The sequence below is a fragment of the Papilio polytes genome, unplaced genomic scaffold (genome assembly GCF_000836215.1).
Source record: "Papilio polytes unplaced genomic scaffold, Ppol_1.0 DF822178.1, whole genome shotgun sequence".
NCBI classification, from domain to species: Eukaryota; Metazoa; Arthropoda; class Insecta; order Lepidoptera; family Papilionidae; genus Papilio; species Papilio polytes.
This window is the reverse complement of record NW_013527026.1, coordinates 3728199-3751865: the sequence shown is the minus strand read 5'-3', so window position 1 is coordinate 3751865 and position 23667 is coordinate 3728199. Positions and strand designations below refer to the sequence as shown.

At 35.2% G+C, this 23667-nt stretch overlaps 1 protein-coding gene across 12 annotated transcripts in view; it reads left to right on the top strand.

The window, feature by feature from the left end:
- The window catches only part of LOC106106507 (dachshund homolog 2), a 118632-nt gene that overhangs the window by 75039 nt on the left and 19926 nt on the right, over window positions 1-23667 (top strand). For 9 of the 12 annotated variants that reach the window (XM_013287100.1, XM_013287101.1, XM_013287099.1 and 6 more), the window contains 4 exons: window positions 3969-4039; window positions 4328-4618; window positions 7660-7875; window positions 19524-19607. In XM_013287100.1, coding sequence (XP_013142554.1) covers window positions 3969-4039; window positions 4328-4618; window positions 7660-7875; window positions 19524-19607 — 662 coding nt within the window. The remainder of the gene's footprint in view (window positions 1-3968; window positions 4040-4327; window positions 4619-7659; window positions 7876-19523; window positions 19608-23667) is intronic. The other 3 variants (XM_013287102.1, XM_013287093.1, XM_013287090.1) reach the window with 2 other exon arrangements.

Sequence of the window (23667 nt, the reverse complement as noted above, 5' to 3'; positions counted from 1 at the left end):
CAGTTTAATTTTAAAGCCAAATTGTAAAGCGCGTCGTTCCTACAGGGTGAACATAAGACAAGTTATCTATATCTAAGGGAAGTTTTTACTTGCAGCGGCCCCTTCCGCTACTTGTATTTTCTTTATAATTTATTCCATTTCTCCCCCACACATCGGCATCGGCCGCTGATATTTTTTATTCGATTAGTAAACCCCTAAGGTGTTTTTAGCCTTTTTTCGCTCGATTTTCTTCGAAGCTTTGTTGACTGTTAGGGAGGTTACAATGCTCATTTCTTTTGGATGACTGAGCTTATTTTTATTTTTCCGCTATGACTGCATATTGCAGACCGTGAAATAGAAATATATTTAATATTTTTTAAACAGTAATTAATTTTACTTTGAATAATGTAAGCTGTAAAAACTATTAATCTACGACGTACTAAAAACAAAGTAACACAATATAATGTCAATAGACAGAAAGCTAATTGATGGAGAAAGTTTTGTCAGTGTAAGTTAATCAACATTCATTACAAATCAATAGGCAATAGACATTAGGCGTGACCCCCTGTTTCCGCAAACCGCACTACTTACACACTCGATTTGTGTTGCGGGGACGACGTAACAGTCGGGGCTAGAGGAGAAAGGGGCAAGGGGGGTACGAGAATAAGAAACTTTTTGATGGATCGGACGGAGTTTGTTTTGCATGTGAGTGATATGTCTGAAATAATAAATGTTGAGGCGTCGACGCTTCCTCGGCTCCCCTAGCGGAGGGTTCACTAAAACGATTTTTGATTTGGGTGTCAAGCAAATGTTTCACGCGGCGGCGCTCGCCGGATTTGATTTTCTTAATCGATTCTTAAGAATGCAAATTTATCTGTCTCTATTTGTATTCATGTTTGATTACATTTTACAATATCGGTTTATAATCGAAGCGATGACGTAATTTACGTGTAGTTCGCGTTAGCTATGTAAATGGAGGACGGCGTTATCCAAAGCTCTGTTTAATACTTACCTAGCGTAATCAGATTATGCATACAAGAATGGTTCGAACCCGCTGCAGCGGTATTAGGCTGTGAACGGTTCAGAATTAACTAATCACTGCGTGCATCGGCTTTGGTGGTAGATTGGAGCGCATTGTCCTCGCGCGCGCCTCCGGAATATCTGTTTAGGCCACCAGCCATTCTGTAATGAATATGGCCGCCGTTAACAAACTGAGTTAACCGTCATAATTAAGTCATTGGAACATTTTCATTATCTAAACACTATAATGTTATCAATAGACTTTACACACCTACAATAGCTGTTGCTTAATTATTTATAAATGTCTAAAATACCATAGAAAAACCTTTACTAGAATTTCAAATCGGTACACATTTATTACCACTTATAATAAAACTTTAATATCGCTGTGGCAAAAATCGTCTTATTCGATATCCCCTTCTAAGTATGTTCTATTGTAGAGATCTACTTCCACGCTTCACACCTTAAAAATTAATTTATTGTCATTGTTATTTGTATTGTGAGCCTTCCTGATATCATCGATCACATAAACAACTTTACGATGATAGAAAATAAAATGAAGGAAGTGGAAATAATTTATTACTTTATTGATAGAAGCCTTATCTATTGTCCGATCAGGGTTTGATGATTCGATCATTCCATTCCGATTATTTCGGGATACAGAGACCTTATTCGATTACAATTAAATAAAAATAAATAAGTTTGCTTGCAATATTTGAATAGATATAGCGGTATTTTTTATTAAAAGGATAGAATTAAATATATTCATGATCAAATCAACAAGTCTGTGCGCCTTTTAACTTGACAAAGTTCGCCAGTTCCCGGGCTGTGTTTTTTTTTATAAAAGTTAGAAGAAATTATTTACATATTAATGGTCTCGGAAATGAAAAATATATTAAATTCAAACGGAGCATCGTGACTCGTCAGTAAAGTACGGAACGACTCTATTTCGAGGGTTACCACAGAGTAACTCGTTGTACAGAGAGTTCAAACTAATGAATGTTTTTGTGCTTTATATTTTTAAAATTGTCTTTGCTTAGTTTTTTTACTTTTTGTGCTTTAAAGCAATGTTTGATTATCTTAATGTGAAACCGTATCATAAAAACTATCTATCTGATACAATATTTATTCAGAGGTGGTTAATCTACTTGAAAAAAAAAAACTGTTGAGGTGTACATATCTCACGAGGTCTTTTAATAGGAAACTTAAAAGACTTGAGGTTCAGTAAACTAGGTAAGCATGTAGAATGACAAGTAATATATAATAAAGTGTTAAATAAATAAATAAATAATATGTCAATACTATTTTACCACAATTATCGCAAGCCCAAAATATTTCGTTTAAAATATGGCGCTAAACAAAAAATCTAGGTAAAGTTCCGCTGGCACTATGACATCTTTTAAATGTTCTGTCTATCAAGTCATAACTCTACATTCCACAAAAGGGTTTCACGAAGGCTTAAAACAGCCACTTATTATGTATGTTACATTTCACTTTCAGACGTCATTTATATTCAAATGCTCAAAAGGCATTACTGCGCAAAAATTGTAGCATTAACCCCCACCCCTTCACCCCTTTGAAATGAGCGAAATTGGTTTCGACAAGTAATTCATTTTTCAGAATCTGCTTTTATTCATGAATTTTCATAGTCATTTCTGTATTATGTGCACGATGTTTTACCGCGCCGGGGCTCAACAAGATTTTCAACGTAATTATTCCATTTTGAATTGACAGTTAATGGAGATAATAGACAATTAATTGGTTTATTATGATTACAAAGAAACATGAAGTATATTTGACGGTTCTAGTATTCTTATGTACAATTTTACATGTATTTGTTATGTTTTGATTTTTAAATATTATCAATTTTTTATTTACTTTACTGAATAACCTAAGATATGAATTTGACATCAAAAGTCGATCAAAACTTTAATAAATACAAAGTGAAACAGAAGCATTCGGAAGTCAAATAAGTCACAATGGGAAGAGAGCCGCGGAATTAGGGTAGCGGCTGATCCCCATACAAAATGATTACCCGCGCCTTCTTCATTGTACACAAAGAAACTCAGCGGGACTCCCTGATATTATACTTTCGCCTTTGAGGTAGCTCCACAACTCAGTGGGTAGCATACTTTATGGTTTCCAATGATAAAACTGTTTGTCTGTAGTTTTATTTGGATTCGTATCGGGATGCCGTCACTAATTTAGTCTTGTTTTTTTATTTCTTTAACGATCTTCGCATGAACAGTGTTAATGTGGCATTGATTTATGTTGGGACTTGTTATATTTTATACGAATACAAAGGATAGTGAGGTAGAAAAACAAATGAATTAGTTATGGTGTTAATAAACAACATCAATCAATTAGACGATATCTGGCAGCAAAGATAAGGAAGGAAAAGTTTTTTTTTTGTTCAATATTGATTTAATCATTTCAGTATTCAATTAAACTAATACATAGAAAAGTATAGTACACAAATCTATATGTTACATATCTGTACTGAGATATACGCTGCAAATGGCAACAGTAGGAGCTTGGTGTAAGCTTGTGCGAGGTGCTCGTGTAATAACAGAAGACGGGAGCGCAAGCCTCGGGGCGACGCCTTGCCAACGCACCACGCGGCTAGGCGCACTTAGCATTACATCTATCAATCAAAATATCTATAACTTGAATGCATTTTGTTAACTGGATATTCCTTCGCGATACAGTAAAATGTATTTCTTAAATGTAAGTAAGGAAATAATCGTATCGCATTTTATTTAGCGTTTGTATTTGTGATGCATTAAAATAACTGGAATTTCATATTCAGCAACAGATGAAATAATTAATCTTGGATTAGGTATAACATTTATTATATACAGATAATGTTACTATATGAAATATTATTAAATATATTTATTGAACAAGTTTAGTTATTAAAATGATTGATTACTTTTGTTTTCTATGTAAAATCATTCTGTTCTTTGCAGGTTGCGCGATGAACGAGGCGACATTGAACGTGTTATAGCGATGGACAAAGCCCGCGAAGGTTCACACAATGGTAAATATGAAATATTTATCTTATATCAATAAATTATAGCTAAATCTTAAAAAGCATTTTCATCTACAAGAATTTAACAATAACCATGTATGCAGTACCTATTCTCTAATCACCTCACAAATAGTTTATATAATTATAGGAAATTAGAAAAAAATCAATGGATTTCTGATCGTTAAAAGGACCAAGCAGACCGTTTGCTGCTAACTGATTGTTATGCTATGAATGACGACAATTTCAAAGGACTTGCAAAAGTTAGCTTGAATCAATTTGAGTTTGTTTTTCCTACAGGCTCTTCCCCAGGCCACAGTCCTGTACTGAACTTGTCCAAATCTGGGTCTGGAGATCGCGACCGGCAAGAGAGGGTAGATCGCGACCGGCAGGAGAGAGTCGACCGCGACCTCGGAGAGCGGGGCGAGGGGTCCGCCAGCGGGAGAAGCTCTGCCGCCTCTCGCCGCACCCCGCAACCCCCGCGGCTGCCCTCCGCCGCCACTGGCGCCGCCTCACCGCGCTCGCACTCCGACGATAGCGACGCGGCTATGTCCGACCAGGAGGAACATAACGTTAAAGACGAGGATGACGGTAAGACACGACATCCCTTATATAAATTTAAAATAATAGTATTAAACCTTCGTTCAGACTTTCCATTCGACGAACCTCCGTAGATGACCCTATAACAATATGGGATAATAACCTAACATTAACAAATAACAGCTTGGTGAGACTCCAAGAACGTTCTGGACATTATAGTATTTAATTTTATTTACGTTTGATAAACGTTCATTGATAAATTACAACGAAATTGCTTTAAAAATGATTAGATATGTACCGTGTAAGTAAAAGTAGTGAACAATTTTCCTGCCATTAATAAACCGATCGTGTTCGTTCCCATACCGTAGCCTGTCTTGATCCCTAGACACCGCACGTTTGCTTATAATGGAGCGATATAATAAAATCTTATTACGAGTATTGGCCGCAATTGCCCTCAATGATGTATGAATAGCACTTAAAACGACCCAATTCAATTTTGCACCTTGCCTGAAGAGCGTATTGAACACTGGAGCGCTGTACTTTATATTACTACAATCTTTTAAAATCCCTTCAAGATTATTACTAGAAAAATGTACATGGATACGAGAAATTCATTAACTTGTATAAAATAGGAATTATTTACTAGAACCTATTTGCCAAGAATATCCTTTGGTACTTTTCCAATCTTAGTAAGATTTGTAGATGTCACATTGAACATTAAAATTTGTGTTGCACTTTGAAGATATTAATTACATTGTGACTTGTAATTAAATAAATACTTTCAATTTGAATAAAAAAGTATTATTAATGAATATCGGTTTATTGATTTTAAACTACCATCCGGTGATCATTACGATAATAAATGTCACATTAATGTTAGTCTGAAGATTTCGCTATTACCACCGATGTTGTACCATTAGATTGATGATGACATGACAATTTCCCTGGCGACATATTAACATTCGTTTTAACTGCAGCTTTTTGTTGATTGAATCTTGGCTTGCTAAAATTATTGTAATCAATTTAGTTGCCGCTATCACTGGACCATCAATCAAGTGAAAACACGTTATGAACATTACTTATAGAAGCCGTTACATGGATAGTTATTATAGAATAGATAAACAAATATCTCTAATAATCGGAAGCCAAATTTTTGGTTAACGATACATAACGCTCTTCGCCGCCAACTATTATGAACAAGACATTCGTTTTCTTTAACAAGGTGCTTGATATTAAAATGAAGTTATAAGTGCATTTTTATAAAGCATTGCATTCAATGGTTATTACAAATGAATAGGGAGTAATGACCTATAAGAGGTGGCTATTATGCAAAGTAGTGGTAGCAACGCTACAATCGATGACGCTGAACGGTGTAAATCAAAACAATGATCAGCAAATGTAAATATTGGAAGCATACAATGGCTAAATTAAGCGAAACAATAAGGATTGTGTGTTGTGTTCGGCGCAAGATGCGCACAAAATGCGCGGGGAGCGTGAGAACGACCATTTACTTCTACTATGCGGGAAACTAAAATAATATTAGATATTAGATGCCACAGAAATGTAATTAACAAAAGAGTTTCTTGGATATCTAGTACTGTACTGTAGATATTTAAGCCATAACCACTTTGATTATAAACATGTTACCGCTAACTTTAGGATTATCACCAGCGCCTCCATTCAATTGTATATGTTCGTTTAACACACATCTAAGTTAAAATGTTCCATCTCTTATAATTATATCTTTCAATAGCTGAGAGGTCGTCACGATTACTTAAATCTCATTATAGGACGATTTTTTGTTACCATCCCGTCACTCAAATTTAATCTTTGTTCTGTTGAGATTACCTCTTTCTTTTAATCGTCACTCATTGCCGACTAAAGATACTGTTATATTTAAAAGATCTTACAGCGCAACTTTTTTTGATATAGAAATAGGATATGTATGGCCATTATTTTATGGTATAATTTTGTTTGTAGATCGTTTAAAATTGTGTTAATTGGCCTTATTAGGAAGATGGTGTTGTGACAACTGGAGAGTGCTATCGTGCGCATCGACAATGACGAAACGATGTTGTCTTCATTATGTGATGAGCGTTCACTATCTTGTCAGGCAAATTAAATGTATCGATAGATCACTTTGAACCGTGAGAGACGCCAAACAGAACACTTTTTCTATCATGAACAATAAAAAACAAATTAAAACAATGAGAATTGTTGTAAATGATTAATTCAACAAAAATAACCGTAGAAAATTGTTTCATGTAAATGTACTAATATCTAGCTGATTTGACGACTTACATTAAAGATATGAAGAGTAAACTTAATTTTTCTATGATTAGCCGAATTCTAATGAATAATGAAAGAAAAATTAAAGGTTTTTGTTCGGAAATTTCAAGTTTCAGTTTATACAACATCAATTTATAAGAATCCTAGTCGTTTCTGATTAATTTCCAAAGTGTTTTGTCTTCATATACCAATAAACTGACGATTTCGATAAGTTCAAAGCTTCGAGCAAAACGATTTCATATTCTCAATAAGTTTTACAGATTAAAATAAATCGCTAGTACATTCTTCATACGGAATAATTTCTCTTTGTTGTGAATATGTTCCCGTTGCTATCAAAGCTCGGAGATGATAACCACGCGATACCGATGTAGCTGGCAATAATAATTGCAATGCAATGATACGCACGCGATCTGCGCAGTCGCATCATACTGCTTGATGTATCGCTCTCACGGAACACAACGACTTGTTTTAACATATCATTCCAATTGATTTTATCATTTTATACACCACTTGAACATCGAACGTTGATGATAAAAATTCGATTAGTGCTCTTTCAATTGAAGCATTTCCATCAGATGTTTTCATGCAAAACTTCAGCTATTTTGATTCAAAAGATAAGTAATCCCAATTCCTTGAGATAAGCCAAAGATAGGAGGACGTTGTGATATGTCTGGTTGACGCATATTCAAAGGCATTTTAGGATACTGACTTTTGTATTGAATCACGTAAAGAAGGACGAATGAATGAATGTTTAAATTTAATCTCTTGTCCTTTTATCAACTTAAGTAATGGCATTGCCCCAGGAGCAGATCTGAGCGAAATGGATCAGGAGGGCGAGGCGGGTACGTCTCCAGCGCCGGTGAGCTATGCGGCGACGCCTGCTACGCCGGTGCCTGTAGACCCTAGCGCCGACACGCTGGTCTCCTCCACTGAGACGCTGCTGCGCAACATACAGGGCCTGCTCAAAGTCGCCGCCGACAACGCGCGCCAGCAAGAACGCCAGATCAGCTACGAGAAAGGTAAGCATTGTACAATGTTTGTGTCCGAAAATTTTGATTTTGTTTGAGACTAAAATCTGTTCCGAATCTGTTTCTCTTCTTTTTTAGACATTATAATAAAGATTTGCGGCATTCGATTGTTTGGTCTATTGATCTTCTGTGGTTGCTAATAGTTACCCTCTTAAAAGGAGTACAAATGTAAAATGATTCCGAACTCTTACCGTATAGCAAGTAAGGTTTCCAGGCAGCGGCTGCGCGGGCGCATGTCGTGCCTTCAACAAATAGCCGTAGTAACAGATGCGCATGAGTTATGGCTCGACCCACTATCATTACATACAATTGCACTCCGACAGGATAATTGTTTAATTGATATTTCTGCGAGTTATTCATTCACCTCATTCCATTTTCACCACGAAAGACATTCGATGAGATATTGTTAACTTCGTTTAAAACAATTCTTAAGGGCCTAGGCAAGGATATTATTATAAATGTTATGCAATAAAATGTTGCATTTAAACATTTTAGAAACTTTAATAAAAAAATTCTGTTATAACTTAGAATACAAGTCAAATATTATTCTAAAAATGGATCTAAAAATAATGGAATATATTAAATGTAATACAAACCACCCGTGCTTAAAAAGACGAACAAAACCCAATTGTTATAAAACCCATAAAAATACAGGAGAGGTCGGGGAGAAAACTCGCGGCACGAGTCATCATCAAACTTGAATATCAATATTGCGCCCCGGGCCAATTGTATTAATAAACAAAACAAAATGAGAAATAATAATGCTATAGGCCAACAAAAGGTTCCATTTCTCCCCCCGATATGTAAGTGAATGTTAAAGAAATCAACCTCTAACTCGTCGCGCTTTTAAGGTTCAAAATTGCCTGCGTATGTTTCCAACCAGTAATTTTGTTATTACGATAATAAAATTATTGTTGATGAAACATTTTCCCAATCGATGCATATGGTGAACTTTACTGTTGATCTTTTTTCATAGAATTACAGCAATCACGGCCCTCGCCTTCTCGATTGATAGGTGTTACTGAAAGAGCCTTGCATTTTAGTTGCGATTATTATATTAACACTAAGTAGTAAAATGCAGACTACATACTAAACATATCGCCCTTAAACTTTAATAAACGACCTAACAAAATTAAGGACACTTGATGACGCCTTTACTTTTTTTTAGATAAATTCAATCACAATACTGTCTATCAATAGCCAAAGAGAAAACGAATGTTTGTAACGAATCGGTTAACCATTTGAAAATATATTCATGAAATTAATATTTGAAAAACTAGTTAGAATTTTAAACATTGGTGATTTCAAACGTGTCAAAGTAAAACATTTGCTCGTTTTTAACAGTCTAACAGTGTGTTAGAGTGCTTGCACAAGCGTCAAAACGTACGAGCGTATTCATACACACCCTCGCACTCCACAAATGGCAGATCACTATCTCGACGCATTCGCTGACAATTTTTACACTAGCGGTGAACGGGTGACGTCCGGACAAATGTGTCCGCTTTCACCACGCTATCAGATAACCCGGCAAGGGTTGCGTGAAAGGACTCCGTGATAGAACAGCGACGATTCGTTCCTGTAAATAGACTCGCGATGAATGAGCAATGGTGCCGGTAAGTGATACTTTGAGACGCGCTCTGCAACTCTGTTTACACATTTTAACTATATTCAAACAGAATATAAATTTGAGCAATCTTTAACTAGTCCGTTTCTATTCGACATCGTATTTTGAATTATTTATCTTACTTTAAAACAAATGCTCATCACGAAATGCTAAGACCTGTCCTCAAGTTACCTTTCTAAGACCATAGGTGTGTTTTATACGTGCAAATAGTAATTAGTTTTGTAACTTGATAACGCTTACCATATTTAATTGCATTTGATATGTAGCAGTACTTGTAAAGCGGCAATTAAATAAATCCAGCCACAACAAATACTAAGAGAGTTGGAGAGTAAGTATTCAGAAGTGTATCTTTAGTGGTTTACGCGCCTTTGCAATAAAACGCCAGCAACCGGCGGAATCGGTCCGATGCAATCGCGGCGACATAAATCTGCTTCGGCTACTCTTTTAATCCTTTATCCCTGTTAATTCTTACCGCTTAGTTTATTCGTGGAGGGAATGGTCAGGTCTTGTAGGTGCTTTGTTTTGTTGCGCTCTTTTGTTTTACAACTATCAGTTTTTGTTTAGCTAAGTGCCGGTCGCCGGACAAATGGCACACGCGCTGGCTGATACGACAAGAATACTTTATGGCTCTCTGTACAGACTTTAAAGCCGACTTCGCTTATTTGTAGTTGAAAGTGGTAGTTATTATCACGTTATTGCTATTTAAACGATTGTAAATGCAATTAAGATTAAAGGACAAAGTATAATAGTAATATAGTTACAAAATTAATTTCAACACTTCTTGAAATAATCCTTGAATGTTGAGGTATAAATACTAGATTCTGTTTATCAGATATTACTAAATTATGTTCCACATATTAAAATCAAATTGTTATATCAAAAAAATTAAAACATTACCCGAGGTTATGCGTCAATTTATCTAACATACGAGAGTCAATTCCATTCTATATTTTATTATCAATCTGTAGGAACATTAACGGAATTACACAAACAAACATTTGCAGAATTTAACACGGCCGCCGGCGTAGCTCTCAATAAAAGCGCGGAGCTTCTATTTACAAGGCAATAAAGGCGTAATTTGCTTGCAATGCGATGATCACAAATAGCGATTGTCCGTTGTATCGCATCAAGCCATCAATAACGTGGAAGTGACCGATCGAACAAACACGAACTGGCCAATGATAAAAACTGATGAGCAAATAGACAGACAGGACTTGTGTACTCAGCTAATGGATTCAATTGATATGAAAGCTTTTATACAATGACCGGCGACGGCTACTATCTGCCTGGATGTAACCGCGCTTTAATTATTTTGTGGCTTCACCCTGAAAACCGCTCTTTGTTTTCAATTAATGCATAAAATCATTGTTGTTTCAATTACTGTGAACAAATGACAAAATATGCAAATAACAGCTATTAAGCCATAAACCATTATGTGACATAATTGTATTTCCAACGAACTTTAGTCAAACTTTATATTAGTTTGTCTCTGAAATTGTTACTTTGACCATATTGAGTTAACCAATATAGATTCGTTGGTAACAACTTCTAAGAATATTTAATAGCTAGGTAAATCCGATAACTAGATCGTATTGTAAACTAAACGCACATAATAACAGCACAGCTGTCCAACAGAGCCTTGGAGCTAGTTCGTACTCGTGAGCTTCCAGGTCTGAGCGCCGCCCGCGGGTAGTGAGCCCCCGCGATGCGCGCCTTGATACTGCCAACGACGCATTGTTGCCGCGGCGCGCCAGCTTTCGCGCCATTCTCCCACTGAGGTGCTGGGAATATCGATCATTTTAATCGATGTTTGTTTACCTCGAGACTGAGTAAATTACAATGTAAACTTGATACGTACATAGGGTTAGAGTTAAAATAATTCAAAGGTATTTCTAACACGATTATTAAAAAAAACAACTAATATTTGCTTTAGCATTTTTTGATATTTATGTGCGATTTTTAAGGTTTATGCCGAAATGGCAAAATTAGCGATAATAAATTGTATTTATGTCGGTTAACAAAGATCAAAGTGTCTAGAGTGGTCGCTTGTTCACTCGCCTTAATCTAGCGCCGCATAAAATGTGGTCTACGCATATCAGTCGTCCGTGGAAGTAAGTAAACAATAAGTGACATTAACGGCGGTATATTAAAATGCCATTGCTGCAATGTACCGATATGCGAGACATCGGCCGTATTGTGTTACTTGTGCGTCGCTCCGGTTACACCGCGCACGGCACGCGCACGCGACGCGACCACACGCGCGCCATCTATCGAACGCACTTCGAATATCGAGCGCATTGTGACTTACGCCCGGCAAGGACCCTAATACGGTCGGACAGTTCGCTTCTACACGGAAACTAAATGGCAGACTAATAAACTAAATAGCAATGCAGCAAATCAAGCATGTAACTATTTATTATGTAGAAAATACGATGTTGATGCAATGTTTATTTGTGTCACTGAATGTTATGGATGAGAAACCTTAGTTACCCTGCTGTTAGTGCATACAATATGCACTTAAAATATCTGAATAGTAAACTATTACGACCAGCTATCCATTAATATAATAGTCACAATTCAATGCCCATTTGAATTATCAGCAATCTTAATTTTTGGAAACATTCAAAGTAAATCTTCCGGAATGAATACAATAAAGGCAAAATATATTTCCCTCCCTTTGTCAACTTGGGAGTTTTATTTCAATTATATCGTACCTGTCCTACAATTTAATGCTACTGGAAATTCTACCTACATCTATAAATTTCAGATGGCAGCTCAAATATGAATCCGCAACAAGCTAAGAAACCCCCTAAGGATCTAAGGATGTGATGTATCAAAGTAAAGCCATATTACATCTTCTTTGTGGTTTCTTAATATGAACCTTTGTGCTATTGTGATAGAATTTAATTTCCATTGTTGTATCGTGTCGGGTGCGTCGTACAGATACTTTGATACTCGAGAAAGGGGTAAAGTGAGACAATCGTAAAGTTTAATAATAATTACATTCTCAACTCTCCTCCCAGGTTGTGCACAATAATTAACCGCTCGGAATTACTTAGTCGAAATAATTTAATGTGACGTACGCCGAATTATTCATAATGTGCGACGACTCTATTAAATACGTACAAAGGTGTACTTTATTCATTTATTCCATTGTTTATTTGAATGTTAACTATTATGAATGTTTCATTTAATGAAGGACCATAATTAAAACGTTTGTATTTTAGGCTTAAGATACGAAATATAAAACTAAAGATGCGAAAACGAAATTTAAGTCCATACTCAAATTCCAAATTCCATTAAAATGCAGTGTTTAAGATTAATGTATTCGACCGTTAGAATCTTATTTTCATTGTAAGTTATTTTATTAACAATGTCAAAAAATCTAGCTAATTTTAAATACCATTCAGGCGCTGTAAGTCACAATTTTTAATAAAAGGTTTATGTAACAGTTTATTTTAATAAAGTGAATAAGAACATAACAAGAGATGTAATCAAAGTGTAAACCTATCTTGAGTGGAAAAATTCCATTTTCGATTATTTTTCGAGTATAATCTATATCAGTATTTAGATTGTAAACAAACGCATGAGCGCTGTTTGCTGATAATGAGGACGTGAAACTTCTGAATGTTCTTAATATTTAAAACTGACATAAACCAAGGTTTAGAAGCTGTTATTTGCCGGCAATTTTATCTTGATCCCCGCGTGGCTACTGTTCGTTGTGCGCTCGGGTCATTTGTGAGTGGTTGTGCGTTGTCTCTATGGGGTGAAATAGGAACCCTTGTACTAGTTGTAATTTACATACAGAATTACAAGGCGGAATAACGCGGTTGCATATGTTTATGGTTCAGGAGCGTGTTATAAACGCGCTCTTTGTATTCATGATGATAAAAAAGTAACTTTATTTGGAGTAACACGATTTTCTTGTAGGAGTTTGTGTTTTTATTGGGCATGTTAATTTGAAGCAAAAAGTAAGAATATTGTTGTCATGATAAGCACTAAAATCTTAAAGCATTAGGGAAAATATATCGTGAATGTATTTAAATTGCTGATATTTATGCCAAACCATAGAATAAAAATATGTTAATGTTCCCAGACGATATTAAACAATGCACCATTAAACTCGAAGTAGCAATTCCTTTTTATTAAAACCTAATTTCTATTAACTCTAGAGGGACAGGGAGAAGAAATAATAAAAGTCATAGCGTGCAGCTGCCTTGAACTCAGCAACTAAGTAAGGATATAAATAATCTTTATATGCAGTAAAAATTTGAGCAACGCGCGCGTAGCATCGGGAACTTTGCAGAAAAATGAAAAATTACCGGTCAGGGAGCGGCGACCGCAAAACATCGCGCAACCGACGACTAATGAAAGCTTAGAGCCATTCGCATAAATCTCCCTTACATTTTTAATACCGATATATCCAGCGAGGGGAGCATCCACCGTCGAGAAAAAAACGTAGACGAAGGAACAAAACGTTCGCGGACTCTCGCGTTTATATCTTATTTAAATAACAGATGTTGTCTTATAAATGTGGATTTTTTAATCGGTGCTTTACCAGGGACATAATGGTATCGGCCGATCTGCCGTCAGCTGCGCCCGGACGCGCGGGAGTTTATCGAGTTCGGCGGCTAATTTAAAATATCCCCTTCGAGAAGATTCTTCGCATTGCGCGTACGTCATCCGAACTCGGCAGCATATTACCTCTTTCTCTCTTGACCCGCATATATTCTTTATTCGCTTCGTTACCTAAGCTTTTTCGTATCTCTCCGAATCTCAAGGAGTCGTGTAGTCTCATTAAAATAATACAGGCTACCGGATAATCTTATCCGGTGTGTTTCGATCGCAGATTGGGTGCGCGTGCGTCGATAACACCGCGAGTTATTCAAGGCGGTGCACGCCTACACGATACACTTGTGCTTTTTAATTCATTTTTCGACGACATCTTCATTATCTCGACTCGTACAGCGATACGAGTATGCACACTTATCACTGCAATCCAGACGAAATACAAAAAATAACCCGCGGATGCTAAAGTATACACGACACCGCAAAAGTAAATCCATAAGAAATTTTATTCGTGTCAAATAAGTACACCGTAGTTCAGTTTGAGTACGTTTGATTAAGAGATATTTAATTTGCCAATAGAAAAGACGTTTTGAGGCATTCGTAATACAGTCGAGATTTAGACAGGAAGAGGATATAAAAAAACGCTCTACATTTTCCACATTATATGGGGAAGCAATTCTTATGATTATTAGCGCGGAGGCCGCGGGAGTAATCCTCGGCAGTGACACTGCCTTGTGACATAAGCCGGAAAAATCTAATAACAATAAAATAAAATTGCCGACGGTTTGTAAATTTAAAAAGCACAGGGAGGGAAATTCGTTTTTCGCACAGTAACAAGCATTATCGTTACTTTACATTTACCTTTTAATGGCATCATGAATTTTGATAATATATTTAGGACTGAATCGAACCATTTCTTATTGGAGAATATATGAAGCGACAAACAACAGAATGTATGTATTTTATTATGTATGAATCTACAGAATATGAAGACAAATTTTCGAATAACTATCTTCTAGCGGTCCCAAAACCCGTGGCATTTATTTAAGCGTTTTTGTACGATAAACAAATTTAATTTTTTTAATCTAATATTGAATCAGCGCCAAATCCGTTTTGGTAATTCTAATTGCGTTTTATCTTCAGCTCTAAGGCATTTAAATCAACAATATTCCTCAGTAATATTTCCTTATGGTATTACTATTAAAATTTCACCTTTATTCCGACTTGAGTCTTCCTGTGTTTCATTCGCATTGAAAACGACCAAACGCCCTCTGCCGGGAAATTTGAATGCTTACCTTTTGTTTCCATTTCCAAAGACTCATTTTGGTTGCGAACACCTTAACGTTCCTTTAAATTATTTAAACGGCTTTGAGTCGTAAATTTTAAGGCAGACTTTAATTGTTATTTTAACTGCAAGCTCAACTTAGTCTCCTGTAAGGTGGGGATCGTGGAAATATGTCTTAATTCGCCACCCTATGACTTATGTTTCATTGAAATTAAATTGCTTTTGTTGCTTTCGCAGATACAGATTAATAAACGAATCTTTATTACGTTTCCTTTTTTGAAAACAAAAATTAGAATTACAAAAATGTAATTTATTATTTTAATTTTAGCAATGAAATAAGTAATTGCATGTTCTTAAGTATGACTTTACAGTTATTTAACTTACAGAATATCTGCACTGCTACAATATACCGGTAAGGGAGTATACATTTCAAATTTGAATGAAGTTGTTTCTTTTACTGAGTGCATGAAATTGAAGAGAAATACAATTTGTCTCGACCCTTCCGTATTCGGGGATCATATTGACGCGTCGAAAAAAAGACGTTATATTCTTTTGAATCTTGAATGAAATCGGATGCACTTACGTTATCGTATCTCAGAAACGCTTGAATGTCAGTTAATTACTTGGAACCATTAAATTGCGTAACCGAAATGGATCCTTTTGTTTATGGGTTCCGATCCTTTCAATAATCTATCAGCCGTTGCATCAGTTCAGTTTCGTTATAATAATAATTGTCCATAATTACATATTCCCTCGATCGAAGCATCGTTTTTATTGTTATTTTATTTATAAAGTAATAATTTTTCGTTGGGCGCAACTCTATTAGGTTTTTAAATTTGATTGATCTGATATAAAGATCGATTTAATGATTGACTGCTCTGCTCTTACGATCATCTTTTCTTTTTTTTCATAAACGATTTCTTTGTATATCTGTAGAAGGCATATTTAAATTACAAATTGTAATTCTTGTTTCATACAAAGTTTGACTTCCAAGAAACATATAACAAAATCAACGTACAATTTAAAAAAAAACTACATAACTATTACACTATCATATAGAAAATATTACATTCAATTAATACAACAGTATACTACGTTAATGTGTATAGATATATTGTTAAGATGTGTCTGTGTGTGAAATTAACTATCTAAACCTAGTTAAGATGTTATCTTCTCTATTGTTAGAATTATACAATTGTAAGACAATAACAGTGAATTAAATGATTAAGTAACGTCTAAGTTTGGAGAGTTAATGAGGCTTGTAAGTAGCAGAGGACATGTAACAATAAGAGGATAGATCGCTAGTACGCGGGGACCACCGGGGCCAGCTTTTGTTGAGGCGCCTCCACTCGCAAATCGCGAGATGCTCAGATACGCCGCACATGCCGACACGGGCTCTTAATGACCGTCCCTCCGCTCAAGTAATTTACGTCGCATGTGCGAAACCGCTCTTAACTAAAAGCCCTCTAAATTACACCATACACTACGATCGATTCCTTATTAATCTCGAAGGCATAACTAATCATTTTTTCGCTTAAATTTAATCGCATCGGGTAATCTTTAGTGGAAACATATAATATTTACGAATCTTCACTGTATACGAGTAAGTGGAAAAGTTACGTTTGGCTACTAAAGTCTGTATCTTGAAGTCAGAATTCTCCAAACGCAAAATGTAAAAGTACTTGTATAAAGAAGTAGAATTGTTAAGTAAAGGGTCAGACAGAAACTTTTACAACCTAACTAGATTAGGAAATGGCAAGAAGCGTTTACATTGAACCAACTTAAGCGCAAGGGTTTCTACGAGGGGACCTCGGATGTACCTTAGGCTGTTTTGTTTTAATTCGATTTTGTGATGCATCGGAGATGTTTATCAAAACTGTTAAGTTTGTGTTCAAAAGTTATTTTGTGTTGATTATTCCTGTAATCCTAGCAACAAATTTGCTTTGTTTACATGAATTGTGACTATCAATAGCATAATTTAACGAGATATGTCCTAGATTGAACGAAATAATCAAATAAAATATGAGTCATTACTTGAAAAAATGAACCAAAACGGCAAGCAGCACAATGAACAAGACAACGTTTCAATTTACAAGATCCGCGGCCGTGATAATCCGCCGGGAGTCCGGGCACCGCTCGCGCTGGCTTATTACGTGCCTTGGCCCCGCACAACTTAACTTGTCTCCGTATTATCGTGCAGATTATTGTTAGTCGATATGCTACGAGGTTTCAACTATGCGTACGTCCTCTTTGTCTTTTGTTATATGTAAATTTTCATACTAATAAGCTTTACCGTGGATGGAATCTGCTTTCTTGTAATTTTTTTTAAATTCTGCTACAAACATTTTTACACTGGCTTGTATCTATGCTATTTGTTATCAAATAGTAGGTATAATATAACTAAATATTTCTGTATGTTTATTTCAAGTTTTCCTTACTAATGGTTTCATTAAAATAATAAACACCAGCTATATTTTCATTATAACTGATTGAATTATTGTATAATTGCAAGCGTAGGGCATTGTCGTTTTAATCGAACATAACGATTGTGGTTTGTCGTAATTATAAAGTATAAACTATGCATATATCCATTGGATTATATTTCGAAATGGCGATTTTAATTACACCCCTGCCACAATAACTGCGAGCAACAAATCTCATTGAATGGAACATGATAGTTGCGGGCCCGTAATATTGTTGGGGACTTAGCAATATGTATGTGAATCGATTAAAACTATTAATTCATAATGTAAAAGTCGATATCTCAAACAAATGTTAAGATTAAGATAAACCATAGTTATACTACGTTTTATTAATGTCAGATGTTTATCAGTTGTGTAGTCTCCCTCTCTACGAGTTACATTACATCTATTTTGAAGTCTTCATTTTCAAGATAATTTCTAAAAAAACATTGATTAGAAGTGTATATGGTAACACTTCAAGTGGTACGTTATTTAAAAATGTGTTTTTATTTGTTTGAATTACCTTTAATAATTTTATATGCAATGTAAATTTTCATCAAGGCGGTTCTTAAGAAATTCAATTCAGTTTTGTACGAGTACTGCAAAACTTTAAATTGAATTAGTTTATATTCACTTCGCAAGTCTCTTACACTTCTGATGTCATACTTTTTAAAACTTTAACATCTTGTTAGTGGTTTATGGAAGCTGTATTCATAATTCGTGAAATGCATCTTAAAAGTCATACTATGAAAAATTTAAATAATTATTCAATGTAGAAGAACCAAATTTGATCAATAGCATATAAAGTTAAATCTAAGAAAAAGATAAGTGAACAAAGCTTCGAATTTTCGTATGAAATGAGCAAGTGGCGCCATAGTCGGTGATAACAACGTGAGTTAATCAGCCTGATCCCCTTACGACCTCCATTAGATAGACTGAGCGACTAAGGTGGCTAATTGAATAAGGGACCAAATTAAACTGTGAGCCGGCATGACCTCTTTCTATTCAAATTCGACTTGTTCTTGATGCGTTCGCTTAAACTGATTTAACGTGTACATAAAGCTGTGACGTTGATATGTAAATCGATGGGTAAGATTACATCACGCGTTAATAAAGGTGACTTGATTTTGAAAGTTAACGTTGACACATTCATTAAACCTTTGTACCTTTTATCTATATTGAAAATCAGAACAATATAGTATACTTTACTTGTCTAGTCTTAAGAATACTGTTTGTTTTTAGACATCTCACATCAAAAAACTAAAAAAACAAGGATAATTTTCTAAGTACATTTGATTTTAATTAATCTTTATTTTATATTTGGGTTCTGTGGTTGTTTGAAATACACTAAATACTATGTTGGAACATAACAGAATCGGAAGTTCCTCCCCCAATCGTTTCCGTCAGGTTAGATTTAATTGAAAGTTATGCAAATCTCTCAATTCGACTCCTTCACAATGGTACCGGGATTCCGAATGAGTTAATCCGTGTTTATGTTCCTAATCGGCCCCTTGCTGACGGCCTTGTTACGGCTTTAACTCACTGTTAAATTTATACAATGCCTTTTGCGAACAATGAACCATTTATTTAAGGTAAATCATTGTTTATGTTAACTTCTTGCTGTTTCTTAATAAACTTACTAGGTGAAAACTAGCTTGGTTTGTCGACGTTAGTACTTATTTATACTGTTTTGTTGCAGCTGAATTGAAAATGGACGTGCTCAGAGAGCGGGAGGTCAAAGACAACTTGGAGAGACGACTAATGGACGAGCAGAAAATGAGAGGTTAGTTCCGTAGATGTTTTGACTACCTAAAGCTGTGATACGCAGAAATTGTTCTACCAAATGTCAAGATTAAAGGGACAATAAACTAATACAACATTTTCTTTAATATTGAAACTGTAGGTACTAAGTTACACAATACCTTCGAATTGTTACAGTGTTATTACTTTTATCGTAAAATGAATTGTCTCGAATATTCAAATTATAATAAAAGCTCTGCTCTTCTATAAAATTGCAAAATCTCTTTTGTCCGCTAGTCGTAGACACGTACCGGCGCGAAAAGAACAAACAAGGTGTAATTTCAATGCCTTCATAAATCTCCGATCACGAGCTCGCTTCGCATTCGCCAAAATTAACAAGAGATCTTATTACGGAACCATTGTCTTCCTCCGCGGCGTGTTATTTATTTCCAACATTAAAACTATTATTTTCTCATGTTACGATAACCGGTGCCTTATGTTCTGTTGCCAATTTTCTTTCCGTGCCACCGACTCATCGTTCGTTTCTTCCATAATTGTCTGCAGCAAAATGTATTATGGCTGTCTACTCGTATTAATTTCTATCATAAATCTAATATATCTTGTCAATGTTTAATATGCATATAATGCAACTAATTTAGTATAATACAAATGTGCTTAAAACAAATATTTTTTTTACAAAGATTTTAAGTATCCGAATATTATTTTTAAGAAAAGAAAATTGATAGATTTCTAAACGATTGAAACACAACCCCTAACAAATGTAAAGGTTAATTTCCAAACAAACAATACCACCCTTTCTTCGTTTATAAAGAGTATTGTAACAAGTAAAAGGAAAGCAAACTGGCTGGGGGTGACCTTTGTACAAATGTCAAACAGAACGATGACAGCGACCTGATGTCTCAAGACAAAAGGGTTGCCATTACATCAAATAACATTTCAAATTGTCTTGTTTTGAACTATTTCAATCCTCTACGGACGATGATATACGCTTGGTGCATAATGTCTAATAGCAATTTATTAACTGCTAATTTAAATACTAAGTTTGAATGTACCGTGAATTTTTATATGTAATCGTTGAGATAAAATAATATTCATAGCATAGATTAAAAAGATAAAAAGTGGATATTAGCGGAAGCGATGTGATTAGATGTGAGACATGTGTTCTAATTACGAACAAACAAAATGTTGCCAGAGTAAACATTTCAGTTCCGCTCATTAAAATAATGAATGAGCTATATGTTACACTAAATCGTTTTTATCCTACATTATATTTTTTAATAGAATTAATTCTGTCTAATTTTTTGTTATCATCATTACTTAGCTGCCGATTAAATTGTTTGCTACAATTTTAGGTCACCTCTATATTTTGTAATGTCTGCGCTAAGGCTGTTAATGGATTTCATAGACTATTTACCGCTCTTATAGCTACTGTAAAAGCTTTCTGACAACTTTCTTTCGTTTAAAGCGAAATTAATTTTGCGACTTCTGTCCGAAGTTTTCGTTCTATGCCTTTTTTAAACAGTTTTGTGTCATTATTTCCTTTTTCTTACATTATGTTAAATTTTTACTTATGTGAGGCAATGTATTTTCTAATGTAATATTCGTTACTTCGCTAGTGGTATACTTATGCTGAAATAGTTTTGTTTAAAACGTTTTGATTTTGAACTATGCAACGCTAGAGGCGGAATAAGTTCTGATATTCACATCCCATACATATTTCACACGGTGAATGAACGCGACTGCGATGTGAGCAATACTGTTAATTGCCAAAAACCAATCATCAGATAGCGCTCTATACGTCCACGCTATGAATTACGCCTTTAGTTACAAAAGCAAAGCCGACCAACATTTATTGGTACATCCACCGAATCGATCATACATATTTTAAACGCAATTGAACATAAAGCCGTTTTAATAGTATCATGGCTTGTCAATTTTTAACGAGTAGATGTAATAGTTTGAATACACTCATAATGTTAACAAAATAAACTAGATCTGTTATGCATACATTCCAACTAACATGGAATAAATGCTTTTGAGTTCATATCAGTTATAAAGTTCACTGCTCAAAGAACTAGTTAATCAACTATGTTTGACTCATTAGATAGAATGAAAAAAAAATTGCCACAAAAGGAAACAACAGATTTTTTAATCTCAAAAACTGACAAGGGATGAGTCTCATTATCACTCACCTAGAACAAATCACAGTCAACATCCTTTTGGCAAAAACTTTTCATCCAAAACGTTTTCTAATTAATGTATTATGTTATAAAAGGCTCATTACCGGCCAGTAAGGCTGCTGCAATAACAATCAATCAGGGAGGTCGATCGAAGTCTGCCAGGAAAATTGGAATAGAGCCCGAATAGAGGCCGGGCTAATCAACGGCCGCGGAGCGCACGGCCATTCATAATACATATTGTATTGAATACGCTGATATCGCATCCGAATCTAGTGGTTTCGTAATGCCCTAGTCCATTTAAACTGCGATGCGCTCTGTGGAATTATCCTGGTATTCAATTAATTAAACTATACTTCCAGCTATAGTTTATAATAACTTCTAATGCGCTTTGCAAACATATTCCTCGCTTTTTTATCAACATTTCATTTACATTATACCAATATCTTGGGAGATAGTTTTGATAAATAGATGACAATCTAATGGAAAATTTTATTTTGATGTATGAAGCGTAAATGTTACCATAAGATATATTTGAAAATCAAAGTAATAAATAGATTGCCAACTCATTAATAACACTAAAGTTGTGATTTATTCGTTTATAATTGAACTGGACACGTCTTCAATGAATATTGACTGTAAGAAGGCACACCCTTTAAGGGTCTTCATTCATCGCCAAAGGTTGTTATGCGAGTTAGTTTCAAGGGGGAGTCGAAGATGTTTGCAAGTTTCGCTTTATGATTTCCTACCGTATCCTTTAATTTAATCATTGAGAGAAATGTACACTTGCTGACGAAATTCGGAACATGAACTTTGAGATTAATGCTACCGGATGAAATTCAATTTTTATTTAATCTAGAAATATACATATGTTTTATAGAATCACTGCTTTAATACATCTTTAATGGAAAAATTCATAGCAGAATTTCCAAAACCCAAAAATGCAATGTTTACAAATAATTGTTTATGTTGTAACCAATATATATGTATGTACTTAACTCCTAAACTTAGCAATTGCATATTTTTTATCCTTATTTATAAGACGTTATTGCCTTTTAAAATTAAAACGTACTCAAGAAAGTGTTAAAATCAAAGATTTATATTGTGAGTAGGTTGTCCTCACATCCGCACCCCGACAGTGCGAGCCGCCCGAGCAACGTTTCCAAAGGACTCGGTATAATTCTCATTGTACTCGAGATTGCGTAATTAAATAACATGTAGGCCGTAACATTACGGGCGTCTTGAAAGGGTTCGCAATGGAAATGTTACGCCAATTATGTGAACATTATGCTGGGAATGGAGGGTTATCGATGTCTGTGCCCCCGTACTGCGTCACGGATACCTCTGTTACTTGGGGCATCGTGTGACGTTAGATTATTGTGTTTCATATGTGTGTTATTGCTTAGACAAAATGTTTCGGTTAGGCCGCCGACCCCGACATTATCGGAGCCCCGGGCAACTTATAAACATAAATTCATCTTCGCATTCTATATAGAATGGGGCTACTTTACTGCGTATAAGACATGCGGCTTGTGATAGTGGTACATGACTTAATCATTCAATGACTGTAGCCACAAAACAGTTTTGTTGTTACAAAATAAAACACTTTAAAATGGGCGCATACCTTTTTACAATACAATCGCACATAGTTGTGCGATTGTCGATTGTTTTGCAGTCTATTCTACTATTTAGTTGCACAACTAAAAATAGCTCATAGCAATCAAAAGGCGACTAAACTGTTGTGCAATAGTTTAGTGAAAGGTTTGCGAGCGCTCTTAATTAAAATAACACAAAACGAAACAGCTCGAAAACAAAACACGAACACTTATCTATTTGTCCATTGATGGCTTATTTGGAATGAATCTGGTCGAATGCATTTGTAAATGATCAAATGAGCATTCCCCT